Genomic DNA, 19,707 nt, shown 5'->3' with positions numbered 1-19,707 from the left:
TCATCGCATGGCAGGATTCATCATCGATTTTTACACGCGAATACGGGGAGGATAGGAAGAACATTGACGCGCGTGTCGGCGGGCACAGGCGTGGGTGTTCTCGGGCGCGATTATATTTCGTTTGATTGTTCGAATCGAAAACGCGAATTTAGAGTAGAGTTACCATTTTTTTAACACTTGCGTGGGTGTTCGGGCGCGATTAAAGGTCCTACCGTGGACTTCGTTTGATTTCTTCGAAATTTCGATGGGGGTACTTCGCGAATTTCGGCTTAATAGTAGAATCAACGTAATTATAACACACACGTGAGTGTCGCGACGCGATTAGTATTTCTAAGGAGTGCGCTTTGTTTGTTCGAAATTCGGAAAGCACGAATTCGGATGTGCTTATTAATTCGTTATGTCTGAAGCGGACGGTGCAAATGGTGGAGCTATCTGTAAGAGGTGTGTAGTAGCTAAAGCTACGCATACCCTGTTAGTTAAGAAGCCAATGCATTGAAGCGGAAAGGTATGGCGGATCGATATCGCGGAACGCGGATTTTAGAGTAGAGTCACCGTTAGCCCGTGGGTCTCCACATGCAGCAACCTCCACGTGGTGAGACCTGGGTCGATATTACTTGCGAAGTCTAATCTTTTAACGCAAGTATTATCGAGCGAATGGCTGCATATTTCAATGTATTTTCAAAATCACTTCGAGCTAATTTTGATTAAACACTAAAGTAATTGGCACTTTACATTGCCAATAATACTTTTATAGGCAAATAGATAAGATATAATTAAATTCAAAGATAATTTCTATATATTTGCAAATTTATATATTAATTATCTTACGTGTTAATTATATTTATTATTCTTTATGGTTTTATCTTGAAGCATATGCGTACCGATCAAAACATTACGTGACGCACGCTACCATCAAAGAAAAAATACATATTAGAGATAAGAGTGAGTTCACATTCTACTAAACTACTTGCTCTAATCCACACGAAACCAATTGTTATGTACACGTGAGAGGAGAATAACCAATACAATCTTATACAAGCGGGTAACGATGCAATAGACGCATGATAGAAACATGATGGAAACATGCGTCTATTGCGTCGTTACGCGCTTGTATTTATAATTCATATTTTATTCATACCTATCACTGAAATCACATATGCTTCGAACAAAAGGTAATAAACAGCTTAGTTGGTCGTGTATTTATAATTATCATTGAACTATAATGAAACAAATAGTCTATGGCTGTTCGTTATTTCTAGTTTTATTATGTTTTACGTCAATAATGAATGTAGACATAATTCTTGGCAGATTTTGATGAACAAAATTTCATTTTAAAGATGAAAATTTAAACGAGTAATTAACTTTACCGAATGTTTTAAAAATCATTATTTTCTTTTAAAAGAATCGTAACAAAAAATAGTGTTTTCTTGCAAATAGTTTGTATAAAAGTACGATACGGCTTCCTTTCCATTTTTTCTCATTACCATCCAATTTGTTTCGTTCCGTCATACATATGACAACGGAAATGATCGATTAACGATACATACCAAATTCACCACTCTAGTTCCAGATTAACATGTATGTCGTACATATGCACATAAATAAAATAGAGTTACGTAAATTTTTATTTGAAATGTACATATATTTATCCACCTTCAAATATTTTGCTTCATATTACATAACTAAAATATAATATATGCTACATATGTTATATTCATTCGGGGAATACGATATTAAACGATACAAGTAAAATTAAATAATATATTTGTCATTTTAAATCTATCGGTGATAATATACAGGACATCATAGACAACATTTATGAAGTATATTTAAATTAAAAAAAATCTTTTTCGCATTCGAAATCTCTTCCAAATTTTCCCGGATATATGGCAACCCTACTTTATAAATAGCAAAATGATACTAATGGATTTAAAACTAAATCTTATAATATGTAAATATATATATATTACTTGTATTATTATTTTTATTAGTTTTCTTTCATTAGATTTTCTTTCAATTCTTGACTATCCTCAAATAGTTCATCATTAATTACCATTGCAATTTTTATATGTTCTAACATTGTGACATGATTGCCATCAACAACATGTACTTTCACTTTGCTTTCAGTTATCTGAAAATAACAATATTTCATAGTAAATCAGTTATTATCTTTATAATATATATAAATTTGTACAACTTACATTTTGTAATCCATAATCGTATTGTGCGTATTGTACAGACGACAACATTGGTTTAAATAATGTTATTGGTGCTCTTATATATGGCATTGGTTCCGGATTATATTTTATGACTGCTTTCAATCTCGCATAAAATGAGAAAATAGCGCTTCTTTGATCCAATTCTAAATACATTTGCTTGTGCTCAGGAGATATGGCATTAAAGAATGCATTTATTTTCTCATCCCACGTTTTACATTTTCCTAATTCAAGTACAAGCTGGAAAATAATATTTGTAAGTTAATATAAAATCTTGCAATCAAACATTGCGATTCAGATATACCTGTTCACTGTTAGTAGGTGTAAATGCGTCCATGATGCCAAGCAGAATGTTGCTTTCCAATTCTTCCTCGGATGACGAATACATATGTTGATTTATAAGTGTTTTCATTTGCTGAGGGGCACCGTCTATCAAAATTAGCTGGCCATTAAATCCTATAACTTCTAATTTTCGTGCGAGTTCAATAGTTATAAGCGATCCGAATGAATATCCCACTAACGTGAAATCAGTTCGATCTTTAAGTTTTTCTAATAAATGCTACAATATGTAAAGTTATATACATTATGCTAATGTATAAAATTAAATAATATTTAATTCAATTAAATATTTCTTTAGCAAGAGGATATACCGGTAAAAGTAAATCGGCCATTTCCTCTACAGTTTTCAATTCATAATTTGTAGCCAATTGGAAACAACTTGCAGGCGATTTAATTTTCGATTCTAATGTTTTGAAGATACTACCATAGCCTTCGATTCCTGGGACGAAAAATATCTCTTTTCGACCTTCCTCTGGATTAGTTTTAAGCTGGATAATTATTTCGGAGGAAAGTTTTTCACCGAACAATTGCATCAATATCTTTGTACCAGCTAATATTTCTTTTGTAGCAGTTTCATTGCGATTTTTATTATCTGTTTCTTTATTATTCATTTCCATGAGTTTAGCGAAGTTTAAGCTTCGAATATCTTGCGCGGTGAGATATATTTCGTATTCACGTTCTAATGTCTGTTTTATTTCTACAGCCATCATTGAATCCATTCCAAGTTCAGCCAAGGAAGTGTGATGACTGACAGTCTTCAAATCTTTAATGCCTGCAATCAAAAATTCGTACTTTTAAAGAGATAAATATTGTTTGAAAGTATATTAAAAAAAAAAATATTACAAGTACAAACACATAAGTAGATATAAAATAATATGTGACTTGGTTGAAACCCATCACAAATTATCATAAAATTACGATGATAATAACAATAATAAAATAATAATATTATGGATTTATATGAAACTTACCCATAATATTTAAGACAGTCTCTACAACATTATCTACACCATTGATACTTGTTCGCTTTTCAGCGACTACCATACTAGCAACTATAGGTTTATCCTGTAGCAAAAATCTATTGAGTTCTTGTAAACATGATGTTATTTTTTGCTGTAGAGTACCACCGATAACAAGTTCCTTATCGTTATTCTGCATGTCCGCAACAAGACCGACGTCTCCAATCGCTCCCCATTGGATAGCTAATCCAGGTAAACCTTCTTCTACTCTTTTTTCGCATATTCTTTCCATAACGGAATTAGCCATACCGTAATTCGTTTGACCAGCATTTCCTCTTCCGCACGAGACAGAAGAGAAGACTACGAAATGTCGAAGATCTGGACAAAGTTTTCTAGTTACCTCATCCAAACATTTCGTGGTCCAAGCTTTCCCTTTGAAAGATTCTTCAAAAGTTTTTGGCGTTTGATTTCTACAAATACCGTCTTTCAAAGAAACCGCGAGATTGAATATACCATCGACGGGACCTTTATCTATCGCTGTTTTCACTACAAGCTCGCAATCTTTTCGTTTAGCCGTATTGAGACCGACAAGGATTTTAATATTTACTCCATATGATTCCCATATTTTAATTCTCATGCGTTGATAGCCATTCTTTATGCCGTTTCGCGAAGTAATGACAATATTTTGAGCATTTCGAAGAATCAACCAATCGATTAATTCTAAACCAAAACCTCCCAAGCCACCAAGAACTATATAACTTTTATTCGGAAAACATATGTAAGTGGGCTCAGCCAAGATTGGTGTATTTAATGGTTCATTCTCTTCGCGAATCTTTATGAGTACCTATGACATTTAAAATGGATTTCAAGTTATAATTTAAAATAGTTCAAGCATAAAGCATATTCAAACGACTAACGTCTACTTACTTTTCCAATATGTTTTCCAGCGGCCATAAATCTAAATGCTGTCTCTAATTGATCTTTGCCAAAGACAGTTCTAACAATTGGTTTGACACCATTCTCTTTAATAAATCTGTTTAATAACGAATTGACTTCAATTGAAACTTCAGTATGTATATTTATAATTTTATCTAACATAATGGCATGAAAACTGATTCCCTTCTTAAAGTATTCTATATTTAATGAATTATCTGCAATTATGTCGGACTTTCCAATTTCTAAAAATCGTCCGTCGTAGTTCAAACAACGCAAAGATGCTAAAAGTTTTTCTTCCGACAAAGAATTTAAAACTATATCCACACCTATACCATTGGTTTCTTTCAAAATCATTTGTTCGAAGCTAGTATCACGAGAATTTCCGATATGATTATCATCAATACTGGGGAATGTCTCTTTAATGAATTTACGTTTTTCTGGTGTGCCGACAGTAGTAAATACTTCACAACCTTCGTGAAGGGCCAAGTTAATCGCTGCTTGGCCAATACCACCAGTACCAGCATGAATAAGTACTTTGTCGCCCTTCTTCATTTTCCCATTTATATAAAGGGCAATGATACTTGTACAATATACACATGGTACCGTTGCTGCATCCTCTAAACTCCAACTTTCAGGTACGTTCCACGAAAAAAATTTGTTTATGTGGATAAAATTTGATAGACATCTAGAAAAAAAAATGTTATTTATTTAATTTCCCTTTATTTTCTATTATATTATATAAGGGATTAAATATCAATCTTGTAATTTTTATTTAGAGCTCACTTGTTTACAGAAATTCCCATAATACGTTGGCCATTGATACTAATTCCGCTATATTCAAATCCAAGTACATAATCTAATTCTTTTCTGTCATTTATTATTGCTTCTGGTGCTATTTTATTTGTTGCCAGCATAATATCTTTAAAATTTAACGATGCATAATGAATATGAATAAGATCTGTATTTTCATTGTTCTTCATAATTGGCCCTTCAACCCAACGTAACGAACTTAAATCTCCACGTAACTGTTAAGAAATATTATTGTATTACTTCATGATATGTATTTATAAAACGTTTTTTCACATACCGATTGTGTAATTAAGGCATGATGGCAAGGCTTGAGATTGGAAGGTGGAAGTAATTGATGCCTATATGATCCCCAAATGTTTCCTGGTCGTAAAACATTGATAGTAAGATCCATTTCGAGTTGTTCGGAATAAAGGGGTAATTCTAAAGAAAATTTCGGGGCTTTGAGATCTTGAATTAAAACAGCACGGAAGATATCACCGCCAGGTTCTTTTTGTAAACAATTAATGAATCCTAAGAGACCAGACTCAATGTTTCCTTCCTCAACAAGTATTACTCTTGTCTTACTGATATTCAGTTCTGTTTCATTGGCAAGTATTGTTTGGACTTGTTGCAACCAATTAAATTTATTGCTGTTGACATTAATAAACGAAGTATTTTTTGAAATTTTCTTTATCTTCCTTAATAATATCCAGGATTCCTCGGAGGTACGTTTCTCCAAAACTATATTTAATTTCAATTTTTCTAAAATTGATAAATCCAATGGCGTATTAGTTTTTTCACGCGATAAAATGAAAGCTCCGTCTATTGTAGACTTTAAAAGTAGTTTTAAGTTATCCTTATTTCCCTTACTTAACAAACCACATCCAACTGCTAATAACGCGGTATCATCTATATGTATCCTTTTCAATTCTGAAACTGTAATATCTTTAGGAATATTTTCCTCGTCGAATTTGTTTGGTGGTGCAAATACGTTAACGTTTGCTTGAATCAAAGGCAAATTGCTTAAAATATTTGACAAAATCGGAGAAACGAGCTTCTCTGCTGATATATCGTCATTATACTCAATGAGTTCTATTGTTTTCACCTTAATGATTGGTATATTCTCAAGAGTAATGTGCATAGATAACGTTAATATTTCACGTAATGACATTTCCTTTTTATCACGATGAGCAGTGAATTTGTGTTCTTCGATAATTGGATCACAGATAGGTCTTTTTCGATTAATCGCACTAGCTTTAATACCATACATTACTACACCCCCGGCTACAACTATATCAAGATCCTCATATAATCGTACAGGTATATCTAAAATAAGAAAATAAGTGGCATTATATATGAATAATGATGAGATATAATGGGAGTCGATATATATTATAGATAATAATTGCATTGACAATAAATATTTACATTGTTCATTAGTGGGCAAACTTTGAAGACATTGTTGATGAGCTTTAATATCTATTACCACTTTTCTAATTCTAGTAGGTATAAATAAACTTCTAGTATCTAAATTGATAATTTTCATCTGTAATATATTATCCAGGAACGCTACCCAATTCTTTTTCCATTCGATATGTCCTTTATTTCCCGAAACTGAGGAACTCCGCAAACTTCGGAAGTAACCACTATATTGATAACCACGTAGCTTCAACTCCTTATAGATATCTTTCGCGTCTAATACTTCTTCCTCGTTGTTAAAATTTTTGTTGATCATATCAAGCGATATTTTCTCTTTCGATAAGTTTGTTGCAACGTGAATTGTCCCGGTAACAATAGCTGCACCTCCTTCGATCACTTCGAAATTACCGGTTCCTATTCATTTGTAAATAAATTTTTATATATGAAATATACAAAAAAAATATTTTCATATATGAAAAATAGTTTACACATAATAGAAAGTAATTACCTTTTTGAATCATGACAGTCATTTCAACTTTGCCTTCTTTGGGAATGGTGGTAGCTCGATTAAACCTTACATTTTTAATGACAACGGATACATCCATATACAACTTTCCTATCATCATACCTAAAGTTTCCCAAACCAGATATAAATACCCTGTTGCGGGAAACAAATTTCTGTCATCGATTACGTGTCCGCTTATGTACTCGAAATCTTCATCAATGATTGATATTTCAACCATTCGTTCTCCGGAAATAATTCTCTCTTGCGTTTTGTAATATGCTACGAACCAATCATCCGAATGTTCCCATCTAAACACGTTATAATATTGAACTTCTACATTACATTCACAGACAAATAAAAAACATTTCATATTATTGGCTAAAAATTCAAATCCTACCTAATGAGCGGAGATATCATTGGAGTACCTCGACTGACCGGATATTCTACGGGTGGATATAATTTAGCAAGATCAAGTTGTAAACCAGCATTATAGAGCTTTCCTAACCCTTGCAAAAAAACTTCCACGTTCTCTTTATGATCTCGTTGAATTAATGTAATATTCGTTACTGTTGGCTGTAATGATTTTCTTAAAATCGCTTGTAATAAACCGTGCGGTGCAATTTCAATGATAATAGCATTGTCATGGACAAGGGTTAAGATTTCCTCAAAAAGTACAGGTTTCAGCAAATTATTTGTATGATACTCGGCCGACGAGAATTGTGCGGCCGATGTCGACCATTCATTGTATGGTACCGATGTACTAAGCCATTTTTTACTTCGAGGTCTAGCCACTGGTATCACTTCTTTCAAATATGCCAAAAGTTTCGATCCAGCTGCTGCGATATAACGGCTATTACAAGGTATATTATAGCACGATATCTCTTTAGCAAAAATTTTGTTTGCCTGTCAAACATAAATATATTACATGAGCTAATAGAAAAAAAACATTCTAATCATTATTTTTATTGGATAGATCCTAATTGACTTCAAACGAACCTGAAGTTTTTCAACAAATGCTTTGATAGATTCTGCCGGTCCGCTAATAATTGAACTTTCAGGTCCCTTGTAACATTTGACGTTGATATCAGGAGGACACAAATCTTTGATATCTTCATAACCAAGTTCTATTGTGGCCATAGAATTATGAGATACTTTGGTTTGTATCAATCCTCGTGAATACGCTGCCAATATCATTTCCTCCGTAGTAAAACATCCATCTGCGTATGCACAACCAAGTTCACCAAAGGAATGACCGATTATGTAGTCCGGTATTACGCCCACAGAAGTTAAAAGATTTACCAAACCAATCTGTTTCACAGTTATGTTTCATTTCATCAGATCTTATCGAATGAATGCGAAACTCGAAAATGGCAAAATATTTGTCAAATTTACCTGAATCGCAGCAATTCCGACGAACGAGTGCAAGATATTGTCGAACATACTATTGTCTTTTTTAGTTAAAATCTCATAAATATTGAGCTTACGCGGTTTTAAAACAGCGTCACATTTCTCTATTGCTTTGGCAAATATAGGAAATCTCATCAGAGCTTGTCCTAATAAATTTTAAATTCCATTTAATTATTGCAATAATCATTATTTTTATAGATTTTAATGTTTATAAAGAAACATTGAACAAACGACAAAAATGTCCATACCCATTCCAGGCCACTGCGATCCCAATCCAGAAAAGACAAACCATATTGGCTTTTTGATATTAGAATAATTTTCAATCTCCCTTATTTTCTTATCAGATTTTATAACTCCTGTTATCGTGTATCCTCGATATAAATGACCTGATATTTCTTTAAGATGAATATCATGAAAAAGACGTATAAATTCAACGTCTACCGGTCGATTATCGATCTACGGAAAAAGATATTGAAATTTTATTTATATGATTCTAACAAACAGTATCTTTGTTTCCTCTATTGAGAAGTTATGCGTACATCATTTAATATGGTTACTACTGCTTCTTCGGTACGTCCAGAAACAGCCACGAGCCTGGGCAAATCATCATTTGGTAAACCTTTATTGATCTTTGTTTTCGGGTTTGATTGGAGTAAAACGTGAGCATTAGCACCGCCAAAGCCGAAAGAATTAATGCCTATGTATTGGCCATCTAACGGAGTTATCTCGGTAACGACCTTGATTCGCCCTTCTGTAAAACATTTTACGTCTTTGCGTGGCTGATTAAAATTAATATTTGGCGGTATTAGACCAGACTCCATCGATATTATTGCCTATAAAATATCGAAGAAAGATATAAGAAATTCTCTCGTGTTACGCTTCAAACAATCTTTACCTTAGCAATGGAACAAACTCCACTGGCTGGTTCGGTATGACCCAAGTTTCCTTTAATGGAACCAATTTTAAGAGGATTAGTTCTACCTTTAGTGAAGACCCGATCTATGGCATTCAATTCTTCAGGATCACCGACTTTCGTTCCGGTACCATGAGCTTCGATGTAATTAATAGAATTCGTTGGTATATCGCATTCTTCATAAAATTCTTTAAGAAGAGCACTCTGCATTTCGCTAGAAGGAAACGTTATACCCTCTTTTTTATAACCATCGCAATTTGTTTTCGCATGAAATACCGTGCTATAGATTCTCTTGGCATTTTTTGCTTTTTGCAAAAATGCTATAGCGACGGATTCACTACGCGTGTAACCAGATGCATCAGCATCGAAACATTTGCAACGACCATCCTGAGACAAGACCCCTATTAAAGAGATCCATATATTGAATATTATTGTAAAATACTTTCATATGATGATTTTCGAGAAAAAAGGAAACATTCCTCAAACGAATTGACATAATCAATACCTAAACGGCTAAATTGCAGAGTTATGTATGGATGAAGGCAAAGATTTGATCCACCGACTATCGCGTAATCGCATTGTCCGATACGTATAGCCTTATAAGCGTGTTCCATCGCGTAAAGACTTGAACTGCACGCTGTGTCGACGGTATACGATGGTCCGGTTACACCCAACCAATATGAAATTTTGTTAGCCAATATACCTCTGGTGCAGCCCGTGATACCATAACCATGTATCTAAAGTTAAAGAGACTTATATTTCGTCTTATCCATTCACATAAATAATCCTATCTATCTGATCTATAATTGTTGATCTATCGCTATATTTTGCCTACATCGATTTTGTCGTAGGACCAAATTTTCTCAGTTTCGGAGAAACATGAACCTATGAATACACCTGTCCTCGTTCCATGCATATCTTCTGGATTAATTCCAGCATCTACGATAGCTTCGTAAGCATGTTCGAGGAACATTCTGCACATAGGATCCATTGTATGGGCTTGCTTATAATTAATTCCAAAAAATGATGCATCGAATTTCTGAATGTTGTCAATTTTGCCACTCCGTCGTGGAATTTCCGGATGTTCTTATGAAATATAACAATAGAAAAGTATTAATTTTAAATTAGTTTATTCTGTTAAATAAAACAAAATCATCTACGTAAAATCGATACCTAGTTTCCAACGACGATCATCTTCCGTGATACAATCTTTGAAGTTGAAAATATTTTCTTTCAATATCTCTACATTATTGGATTCTGGAAATCTACCAGCGAATCCAGAAATAACAACTTCTTCGCCGGGTTCTGGTTTAGCATATTTGAAGAATCTGTAAGATTCTTTTGGTACTTTATACTCGCTCATGATGTTTCTCGTTTCTCTATATCGAAATAGAATATAGAAATTTTTAATGAAACTGATACTGAGACTGAAACGAATTGTATCTTCGCATTTACTGAAATTGTCAGCGATGCATTTCTTTTTATAAGATTGTATTTCCTTTTATCCCCACCAAGAAATATGTCACATCATGCTATATGCCACGAATTTCTACTGAACTTATTCAAATGAAAATCAATTTAAAAGTGACCTTTAAATCCGTCTCTCTTTCCTCTATTTCAATTAATTGATGCGATCAAATTTAACATATGTACTTGCTTCGATCGATGACCTTTTTTTACTTCTTTCTCTTTTGATATTCAAAATATTAAATTTATAGCTAAACAAGAAAAAATCAAATTAAAATAAATTTTATTATAATTAAATTGAAGAGAAAATATTGTTCACGCTTTCGTTTGATTTATTATAAAATTCTATCATTTATTCATAATTATGAATTGAAAGGATATAAATTGAATGATTTAAATTGTCGGCAAAGTAACAGCATTTTTCGATGATAAAAAAATGTCAAATTTCATCTGTAATATCTTAAATATTTGATAATAGAAAATTTTTAATTTAGATTTTACACCATTTATCTGGCACCGTTCGCATTATAAATATCGTTATAACATGTTTATTATAATAATTATAATATTATATATATATAATAAATAGTAAATAGCAATATTATAAATTTAAAAATATTATATCGAACATAAAATATCTACATTTTTTTTTTTTTTTGTTATAAAACAATTCTTAATGAATAATCGTGTATACATCTATATTCAGGAGTCAAAGGTTGCCGGATATCTCATCGCTTTACATAATGCATATAGATTAATTTTTTTATCTATCAAACTATTTACATTTATTACATATTTTTAGATTTATTTATGAATAATACTGTATTTATTATACTATTTGAATATTAATACATTTGAAACAACTGCGTTATATAAAAAATGATTGTTTATAAAATTGAATTAAAATATTATAAGAAAATTGGTAATATAAAAATTAAGGACCGAAGATTATTCAACATAATAAATGATCTTATAATAATAATGAACAAATATTATATTTAAATAATACATTATTGAGAAAAAAGAAATTGCATGTATACAGTATTTACAAAACATAATGAATATCTTTATTATATCAATAGTGACTTACATTAAATTACATTAAATTATAAAATTATAAAATTAAGTACTTTTTATTAATGTGTAGTGTCAAAAAAATATATTATATTGTTATATATATATATATATATATATATATATATATATATGTATATATATACACACACAACACGCACAAATACACACATATATATATTCATAAAATTATCGCAAAATATCTATAGTTTTTGTATATAATATTTAATTAAATAGTACAAACAATAATTATATTTTTTTTACTTTGTACTTTTTTAATACGTGTTTTGTTAACACGTCATTATGCGCCTTAAATAATACCATACTCTATAGCATTTATAATATTAAATTTTTATGAAATGAAATCTATAAACAATTGACAGTAAAGAGCATTATTTAACTGGTCTTCTTTAATAAAAAAAATTTTATCTTTTCGGTATTATTTCTTCGTTACGTCGAAACTATTATATATCTTATAACGATCAGGAAAAAAAAAAATAATAATAATAATAATAAATGAACGCAAATAGTGTCTTATTTTGATAACCAAATAGTAATTAATTAATGATGAATATACAATGTAAGTAAATATGTTGTATGCTATCCAGACTTAAGATATATATGTACGATGAATGTATGTAAAAATAATAAGTAATTATTCAATAAAAGTTAAAAAAAGAAATTTTAATGCTTAGACACATCAGCAAAGTGCACTTTCTTCCCTTGACCATCCAAAGCTTCCATAAGGCTTGAAGTAAAACTGAATTCTGAAGTACTTTCATCGTCTTGTATCCTAAAAGAAATAAAATAAGCAAATCATGTTATAAAATAAAAAGCGAACTACTTATAAAAATATTATAATTACATACAATGTATCTAAACTTGTAATACTGCCATTTAGATCAGGTATATTGAAAGAACCTTCTATTTTCAATAACTGAAGGAAAGAATTAACAGATGCAACATAAATTCCTTTCGTATTAGTTACACCTAAATATCGTATACTTGAAAGTTCGACTAGAGTTCTTTCAGGACTTTTAGACGATAATGTATAGGCCTCTGCATCTAATTTTACTATTTCAATTGATGAAAAATGTATGATAAATAGATAGGGTTTTCGATAGGCTGAAAAAATGAAACACGTTATAATTTCTATGAGTATATCACAATAAATAACGATATCAAAAATAAATATATATTTTATTACCAAAAGCAAATGGTAAATGATTCCATGTTGGATCAATATTTCGTGTTCTGTGACCATTTTCATCAACAAACACGCCAAATTCATTGTAACAAAGCAAAAGTTCTATCATCGAAGGCTTATACGATACATTTAACACACAAACTGGAAAAATTCCAAGTTTTGCAACACCAGATAATGCTTCTTTAACTGAACTGTCATCTTGTTCTGGGAAATCTACATAATCGTTTTTAATTATATGATAAGTATAAAATGTATTTCCGTAAATATTTCTCTATGCCTTACCTTCGACATAATAATTATTGAGATCGATTTGAAAGAATTTATTACATCCAACAATAAGACGATGTTTGGTAAATATAGCACAGCTGCAAGGTTTAGGTGTTTCGAACTTACGAATTTTAATGAAACCTCCACGATCTTCTTCGACAATCCATTTAAATAATCTATGTATTAATAAAATCGAATAATAATAACAATAATAATAATGATAATAATAATAATAATAATAATAATAATAAAATTTATCATATACGATTCACAGAAAGAAGCTTAAAAATTAAATATAATATTTGTAAAACATACATTACGTATGATGCAAATGCAGCACAAAGGAATAAGTCTTGTAGTTGATAGAAATGACAACTTTCAGAACCCGTCAAAACAGCTTTCGTATTTATCGCTGGTCTAGAGCACTCGGCTGCAAGCGAATTACTCCTTAATTGTCTCAAAGAACAATAGACCAATTGTCTATTTTCACCAGCTATCATTATAGCTATGTCTAAATGAGGATGTAAGGATAGTTGATGCACTTTTTTTACACCACGAATTGTTGTAAGTATTCTCGATTTTGTACCACAATATGAAAATAATCCTTCTTCTGCGCCTAACAAAAGAACATTTTCTCCCACCAAATCTACTACACAATTTATGTCCAACTGAAAAGATATATGAAACTTGTGTGAAACATGGATTCGGGGATAAATTTAATAAGTATAAAAAAAATAATACCTGATGTTTTTCTAGTCTAAGTATTGTTTGATACTTTTCATTTTTTATTGTTTTAACAGATAAACATTGACTAGTAATAATTTTTAAAGCTTTCACCCAATTCTTTTTATCAGTCTGACTTAAAGCCATAATATCAAGCCTAGATGTAGGCCAACAAGTTGTTAAAGAATTGGATTCTATTCTAAAGATAAATGGTAGATCAGACTTTGCAGTTCCAATTACTTCAGCTTGCTGTATATTCTCCAGAATATTAAAACCATCTTTTTCATTTAGATTTAAACTATGCATCGGTGCCATTCCAGACGAAGGTTGATGGTCATATATACATAAACGAGATTCTTCTAATCTCAAGTAATTTCTTTCCCAGCAGGATTTTGATCGTGCCGGCATTTTTACCCAGCCTTCCATTGAAATATCATTATTATTATTCTGAACATTGTGAGAACTCTATAAAACATATAATATAAATTAAATAAATCTATATCAATTTTTTTATATTAAATTATTTAATAAATTTTAATACTTAGTGAAGTATCTACCATATCAGGTTTATCTGGTTGATCTATAGATAATGTTTGAATGCTACCGCCCAAAGATGATAGACTGTCTTCACTATTCTTTAAAGTTTTACTAAATTGTTTAGTGAAATCTCCAGGAAGACCGCATGTTGCAGGAACGGATAATGAACATTTCAAATGTGTCATTATTTGACATTCGCTACAAATAGCTGCACGTTTTCCAAATTGAATAGAATCAGAGCACGCAGTGCATTTTCCAGCACGCATCGGTAATGCAACGTTAAATCTATGTGGAATATTATGGCCCATTCTCTGTGGTGACAAACGTTTGGTTAAAATGTCGTTCGTTGTTTCCATAACATGTACCATAGGCCTTTTTATATCTGGAGAAGATGGCGAAGAAGGTGCTGATGCAGATATATGCATAGCCTTATACGCTAATAACTGATCCGTTAATGACTTCACCTTCGCTCGTTCTTTGGTAAGTTGATTTTCTAATTCGCGATATCCAATAGGCATACTTGTACTGGTAGGAGGAATATTCTCCTTTTGTTTGGTACCAAGAATTTTGTCGCACATAGTTTTCTTTTTCTTACCACATTCTTCTAATTTTAATTGCAAATAATCGATTAATTTCGCTTGTTGTTGACGAGTACTCTCTGCTTTAACTTCTCTCTCTTGATAGAATTGCCTCATTTCAGCTAAGACATTTTCCAATTCTGTGATTCTATATCTAAGATCTTGTCCTTGATCTATGCTATTTTGTAAATCGGCCATCAGCGAATAATTCACTTCTTTTAATTCATGTAAACTTGTTAAATGTTGACTACTTTCTTCCTTAACAATTATTGCTTCTGCTTTTGCAGTTTCTAATGCACGTTGCATTTCTGAAAAGTCACACTCTAAATCACCACATTTCATACTTAAAGATTCAACCTGTTCAGTTAATTCTTGTACCAATTTTTTATATTGATCTCTTTGAGCAATTAAACTATTCCTTTCGCTCTCTATATCATTTATTTCTGTTTCTAATGTTTGAACATTGCGTTCAGCAGTCAGCTTTAAATTTTTCTCTTCATTATGTGCTGTCTGTATTTCACGTAATTTTATTTCCGCAGTTTCTAAATCCTTTTGTAATTTCATTTTATCTTGGATTAACATATTTTCTCGAGTTTCATGATCACTCGTCAATCTTTCATAATCCGTTAGTTGTTCCTCAAGCACAGTACAAGTTTCCTTCAGAAGTTCGATATTAAGTTCATAACCATTAATTTCCTGTTCTAATTTTTCTATTTTCACTTCTAACTCTATTTTATCTTCATTATGTTTCATACTAGATTGTGATAAACGCTTATTTTCTGCATTCAGGCTATCTATACGATCTTGATATACTCGCATTTGTTTACGTGTTGCGTCTACTTCCCTCCGTAATGCTGCACTCGTAGACTGAAGTTCTTCTATCTCACGATTAGTTTGCGTTAATGCCTGCAATTGCAAATAATAATAAGATCAAAATTTGAATAAATGAATGAATAAATAAATAAATAAATGCACCCACGCACACGTATATGTATGCGTATACGATCGCGAGCGAGCGAGCGCGCGCGTGCGTGTATACATGTGATCTAAAAAATTTATAGCTTTACCCTTTGCGCTGAATCTGCTTGCTGTTTATTTCTAGATGCTTCTTTTGTAATCTCTGTTAAAGATGTTTTTGCGCTATCCAATTCTTTCAATAATTTTTTTGACTTCTCTTCATCTTCTTTTGTCTTATTATTTATTCTATCTAATAACTTCTGCTTTTCTTCCTGCAATGTTTTTATTTTTCCTTCAGCCGTTTTTACTTCTCTTAATGCAATTCGTTTATCCAAATTACAATCTGACAATTCTTTTTCTTTTTTCCATAAATTCATTTGAGCCTGTCTTGCTGTTTGTCGTTCAGTAGAAACATTTTCTCTTAAGGCGTCGAGTTGCTGTTCAAACTTTTGTACTTGTTCTTGTAAATGTGTATTCTTTTCAACCAAGTTTTCTGAGGAAATTACATTGGTGCCTGATTCCATAAATCCAGATTTTTTAAGGCTAGCATTTTCGGCTTCCAATTTAGTAACACTCTGCTCCAAGCGTTTCAATAGTTCTTCCAAATTGCCAACTTTACGTAAATGTTCCTCTAAAGTAAAACAAAAAATAAAATGAATAATGTAGATTCTTTTGTTTTAAAAATAATTAAATCATACCTTCTTTATCCAAAGAATCTTGTAGTCTTTTCTGCAAAGCAACTTTATCTTGCGTAGCTTGCTCTAAGTTTAAAGCAAGAGTTTCATTCTGTTCCAAATTCATTATAGTATCATTTAAATCAGATTTAGTTGCCTAAAAAAAATAATAGGTATAAACAATTCATGTAATATGATAAATAAATCAAATTCATATAATAACTGTAATTAACACATATGAAATAAAAGAAGACATGATTATTTAATTAATATATTATAATTTAAGTAAATTCTCACTTCCAGTTGTTTTTTAAGTTGTTCATTTTCTCCCTTCAATCTTTCAAGTTGTTCTCGCATATTAGCAAATGTTTGTTCTGATATCTGTGCATTTTCCAATTGTTTGGTTCTCTCTTGCAACTGTTTCCGTAAAGTTTCTATTTCTGTATCTCTTACAGGTATTGTAACTTGTATCGCACGTAATTGCTCTTGACAATCTTTAAGTTCATTTTGGGCTAGTTCCAAAGCAACATGGAGCCTTGACTGACGACAATGATTAGAATCTTGTTCATTTCTTAATTTTACTTCTAATTCCGTATTTTTGGCTATTTCAAAATCTAATTTTGCACGTAATTCAGATATTTGATTATGCGAACGATTTGCTATTTCTTCTAATTTTGTTTCAACACCTTGAACGCTCTGTCGATTAAGCTCTCGGGTTTTAGCTAAAGATTCCTTGTATTGTGTCTGTTATAAAAATTGTATCATATTATACTTTCTTTCAGTCATATGTGCATAAAAATAAACATTTTTAAAAATATTTTTAAATTAATTTAGCTTATAACTAATTCTACAATATATATAACTAACCTGAAATAATCTAAGTTTATGTAATTCAGCATTTGCAGTTTCAAGTTCACATTCTGCTCTCTGTAATCTTGAACTCATTTCATTATTACTTGTACATAATTCTGTAATGCGTGTAGTTTGGGTTTCAATGTGTTTGTTAAGTTGCACAATTTTTTCTTTTTCTGCATTTTCCCATTTACGCTTAGCATCTTTTATAAGAGCAAGAGCTTTATTCTCTAAATCTCTCCTTTCTTGACGTTCCAATTCTAAAGAATTCATTAAGATGAATTATGCACGACACAATAAAAGATCATACATCTACCGTATCACTATATTTTCAAAAATGTTTTATGATTATTTATATCATAAATAACAATAATAATAATAAACATAATAATAGTAAATAACAATAATAATAATAAACATAATAATAATAAATAACAATAATAATAAATAATATTTATAATTATATTTTACAAATATAATTATATAAATATGATGCAAAGATAAGTATATAATCTTCTCTTGTATTCAAAGTATTATGGCAACTTTGTAAAAGTCACAATGTTGCCATTATTCTATCTATGACTAATTCATAAATTATGTACCTAATGTCCTCTTTACTGCTGCTAATTCTGATCTTGTTGTAATTAACTCTCGTTCTAGTTTATCCCTTTCTTTATTAGAAGCTTCCAATCGTTTTACTTTTTCCTCCAATTGATGTTCTAACTGGACAATTTCTCGAACTTTATCTTGCAGTTCAAGAATCTTCTTTTGTTTTTCTTGTATCTCTTTTTTTTTATAATCTAATTGCATTTCTAATTCCATTTTTTCCTTTGAATATTTATCTGACTGCAATAATGGATGCTTAGAATATTTAAATTCAAAAAAAGGTCCTTCCGAACTGTGTTTAGATAAATGCTTAGTTTCCAATTTAGAAGATTTTTCAAAATCCATTTGATCACCTATTATATAAATATGCATAGATATACATATATATATATATACATATATTTAAAGTACATAAAGAAAAAAAATCAAAATGCTTTCAGATAGATTTGAATCACACATACTATCAAAAATTACCTAAATTTCTTTTTGTTTCTACCAAATCTTCATTTTTTAAATTTACTAATTCCTGTTTCAATTTACTAGTCTCTTTATCAAATGTTTGTAACTTGCTTCTATGTATCCTCTTTTCATTTCCATTTTGTGAATTAGAAGGTGACTTAAATTTTTCATCTGTCTTATCATTGGACGCTAACATCTTTGTATTCTATGGATAGTACTTATAAACAATATCATTATCATCTACTCTAGCTATTTATAATATCTAACAAAATGTTTCTAATTCAATTGATCAAAAATATATATCTATATACATACATATATATAATTTCTTTACTTACTATATTTTAAATACTTGTTTTAAATAATTGTTATGATAAAACCAAATGTCTTCTCCATTTGAATATTTTTTTCTTTTCCTTACAGATATCCATATGCACTGTTCATACCGTAATATTATCACTTAACAAAAAGTTAATTTTTATCATAAATAACAATGCGATATATATCACTACATTCAAATAAATAAATAGTAATCTTTTGCCGGATTGATATAATTACATAATGAACATATCATTTATATAAGAAAACAACGATTTAATTGCATAAAATTATGATTAAAATAAAACGATCAAACGATTGCAATTCGTCATTTATAACTTCACTGCAACTTTCAACAATACACTATTCATAACGGTCGCGCTACAAACTCCATAATGTTAATATTCAAAATTATCTCTCATAGGCATTACCATGATTCGTTTTGGTCGACACATTTCTTAATCTAAATAACCAATAGAAATGAAGATATAAGTGTAACAAGACA

The 19,707-nt window shown here is 30.8% G+C and overlaps 2 protein-coding genes across 4 annotated transcripts; both read right to left on the bottom strand.

The window, feature by feature from the left end:
• Positions 1-1,747: 1,747 nt before the first annotated feature.
• Positions 1,748-11,195, bottom strand: LOC124423598 (fatty acid synthase-like). Its single transcript, XM_046961497.1, has 19 exons — positions 10,657-11,195; positions 10,319-10,569; positions 9,989-10,220; positions 9,466-9,884; positions 9,110-9,403; positions 8,819-9,026; positions 8,556-8,716; positions 8,160-8,471; positions 7,561-8,066; positions 7,167-7,471; positions 6,668-7,072; positions 5,538-6,565; positions 5,234-5,475; positions 4,442-5,135; positions 3,527-4,358; positions 2,867-3,327; positions 2,521-2,775; positions 2,202-2,456; positions 1,748-2,131 (listed from the first exon to the last, which is right to left on the bottom strand). The coding sequence occupies exons 1-19, from the start codon at positions 10,844-10,846 to the stop codon at positions 1,988-1,990; spliced, it is 7,194 nt and encodes a 2,397-aa protein (XP_046817453.1). The 5' UTR covers positions 10,847-11,195; the 3' UTR covers positions 1,748-1,987.
• Positions 11,196-12,184: 989 nt separating this feature from the next.
• Positions 12,185-19,377, bottom strand: LOC124423922 (citron Rho-interacting kinase-like). Of its 3 annotated transcripts, none has more exons than XM_046962294.1 (14): positions 19,223-19,370; positions 18,900-19,101; positions 18,422-18,778; positions 17,835-18,079; positions 17,265-17,711; positions 16,992-17,124; positions 16,404-16,924; positions 14,779-16,242; positions 14,240-14,686; positions 13,814-14,166; positions 13,514-13,674; positions 13,232-13,444; positions 12,894-13,149; positions 12,185-12,817 (listed from the first exon to the last, which is right to left on the bottom strand). In XM_046962294.1, exons 2-14 carry the CDS (start codon positions 19,078-19,080, stop codon positions 12,709-12,711), a joined length of 4,887 nt encoding a protein of 1,628 aa, XP_046818250.1. In that variant the 5' UTR covers positions 19,081-19,101; positions 19,223-19,370; the 3' UTR covers positions 12,185-12,708. The 3 variants fall into 3 exon arrangements, with proteins under 3 accessions (XP_046818250.1, XP_046818251.1, XP_046818252.1); XM_046962295.1 differs by having other exon boundaries at positions 18,900-19,089; positions 19,223-19,359; XM_046962296.1 differs by lacking the exon at positions 18,900-19,101 and having other exon boundaries at positions 19,223-19,377.
• Positions 19,378-19,707: the final 330 nt, after the last annotated feature.

The sequence above is a fragment of the Vespa crabro genome, chromosome 4, assembly GCF_910589235.1.
Source record: "Vespa crabro chromosome 4, iyVesCrab1.2, whole genome shotgun sequence".
NCBI classification, from domain to species: domain Eukaryota; kingdom Metazoa; phylum Arthropoda; class Insecta; order Hymenoptera; family Vespidae; genus Vespa; species Vespa crabro.
Note: the sequence above shows the minus strand (reverse complement) of the source record. Positions and strands in the feature narration are given on the sequence as shown.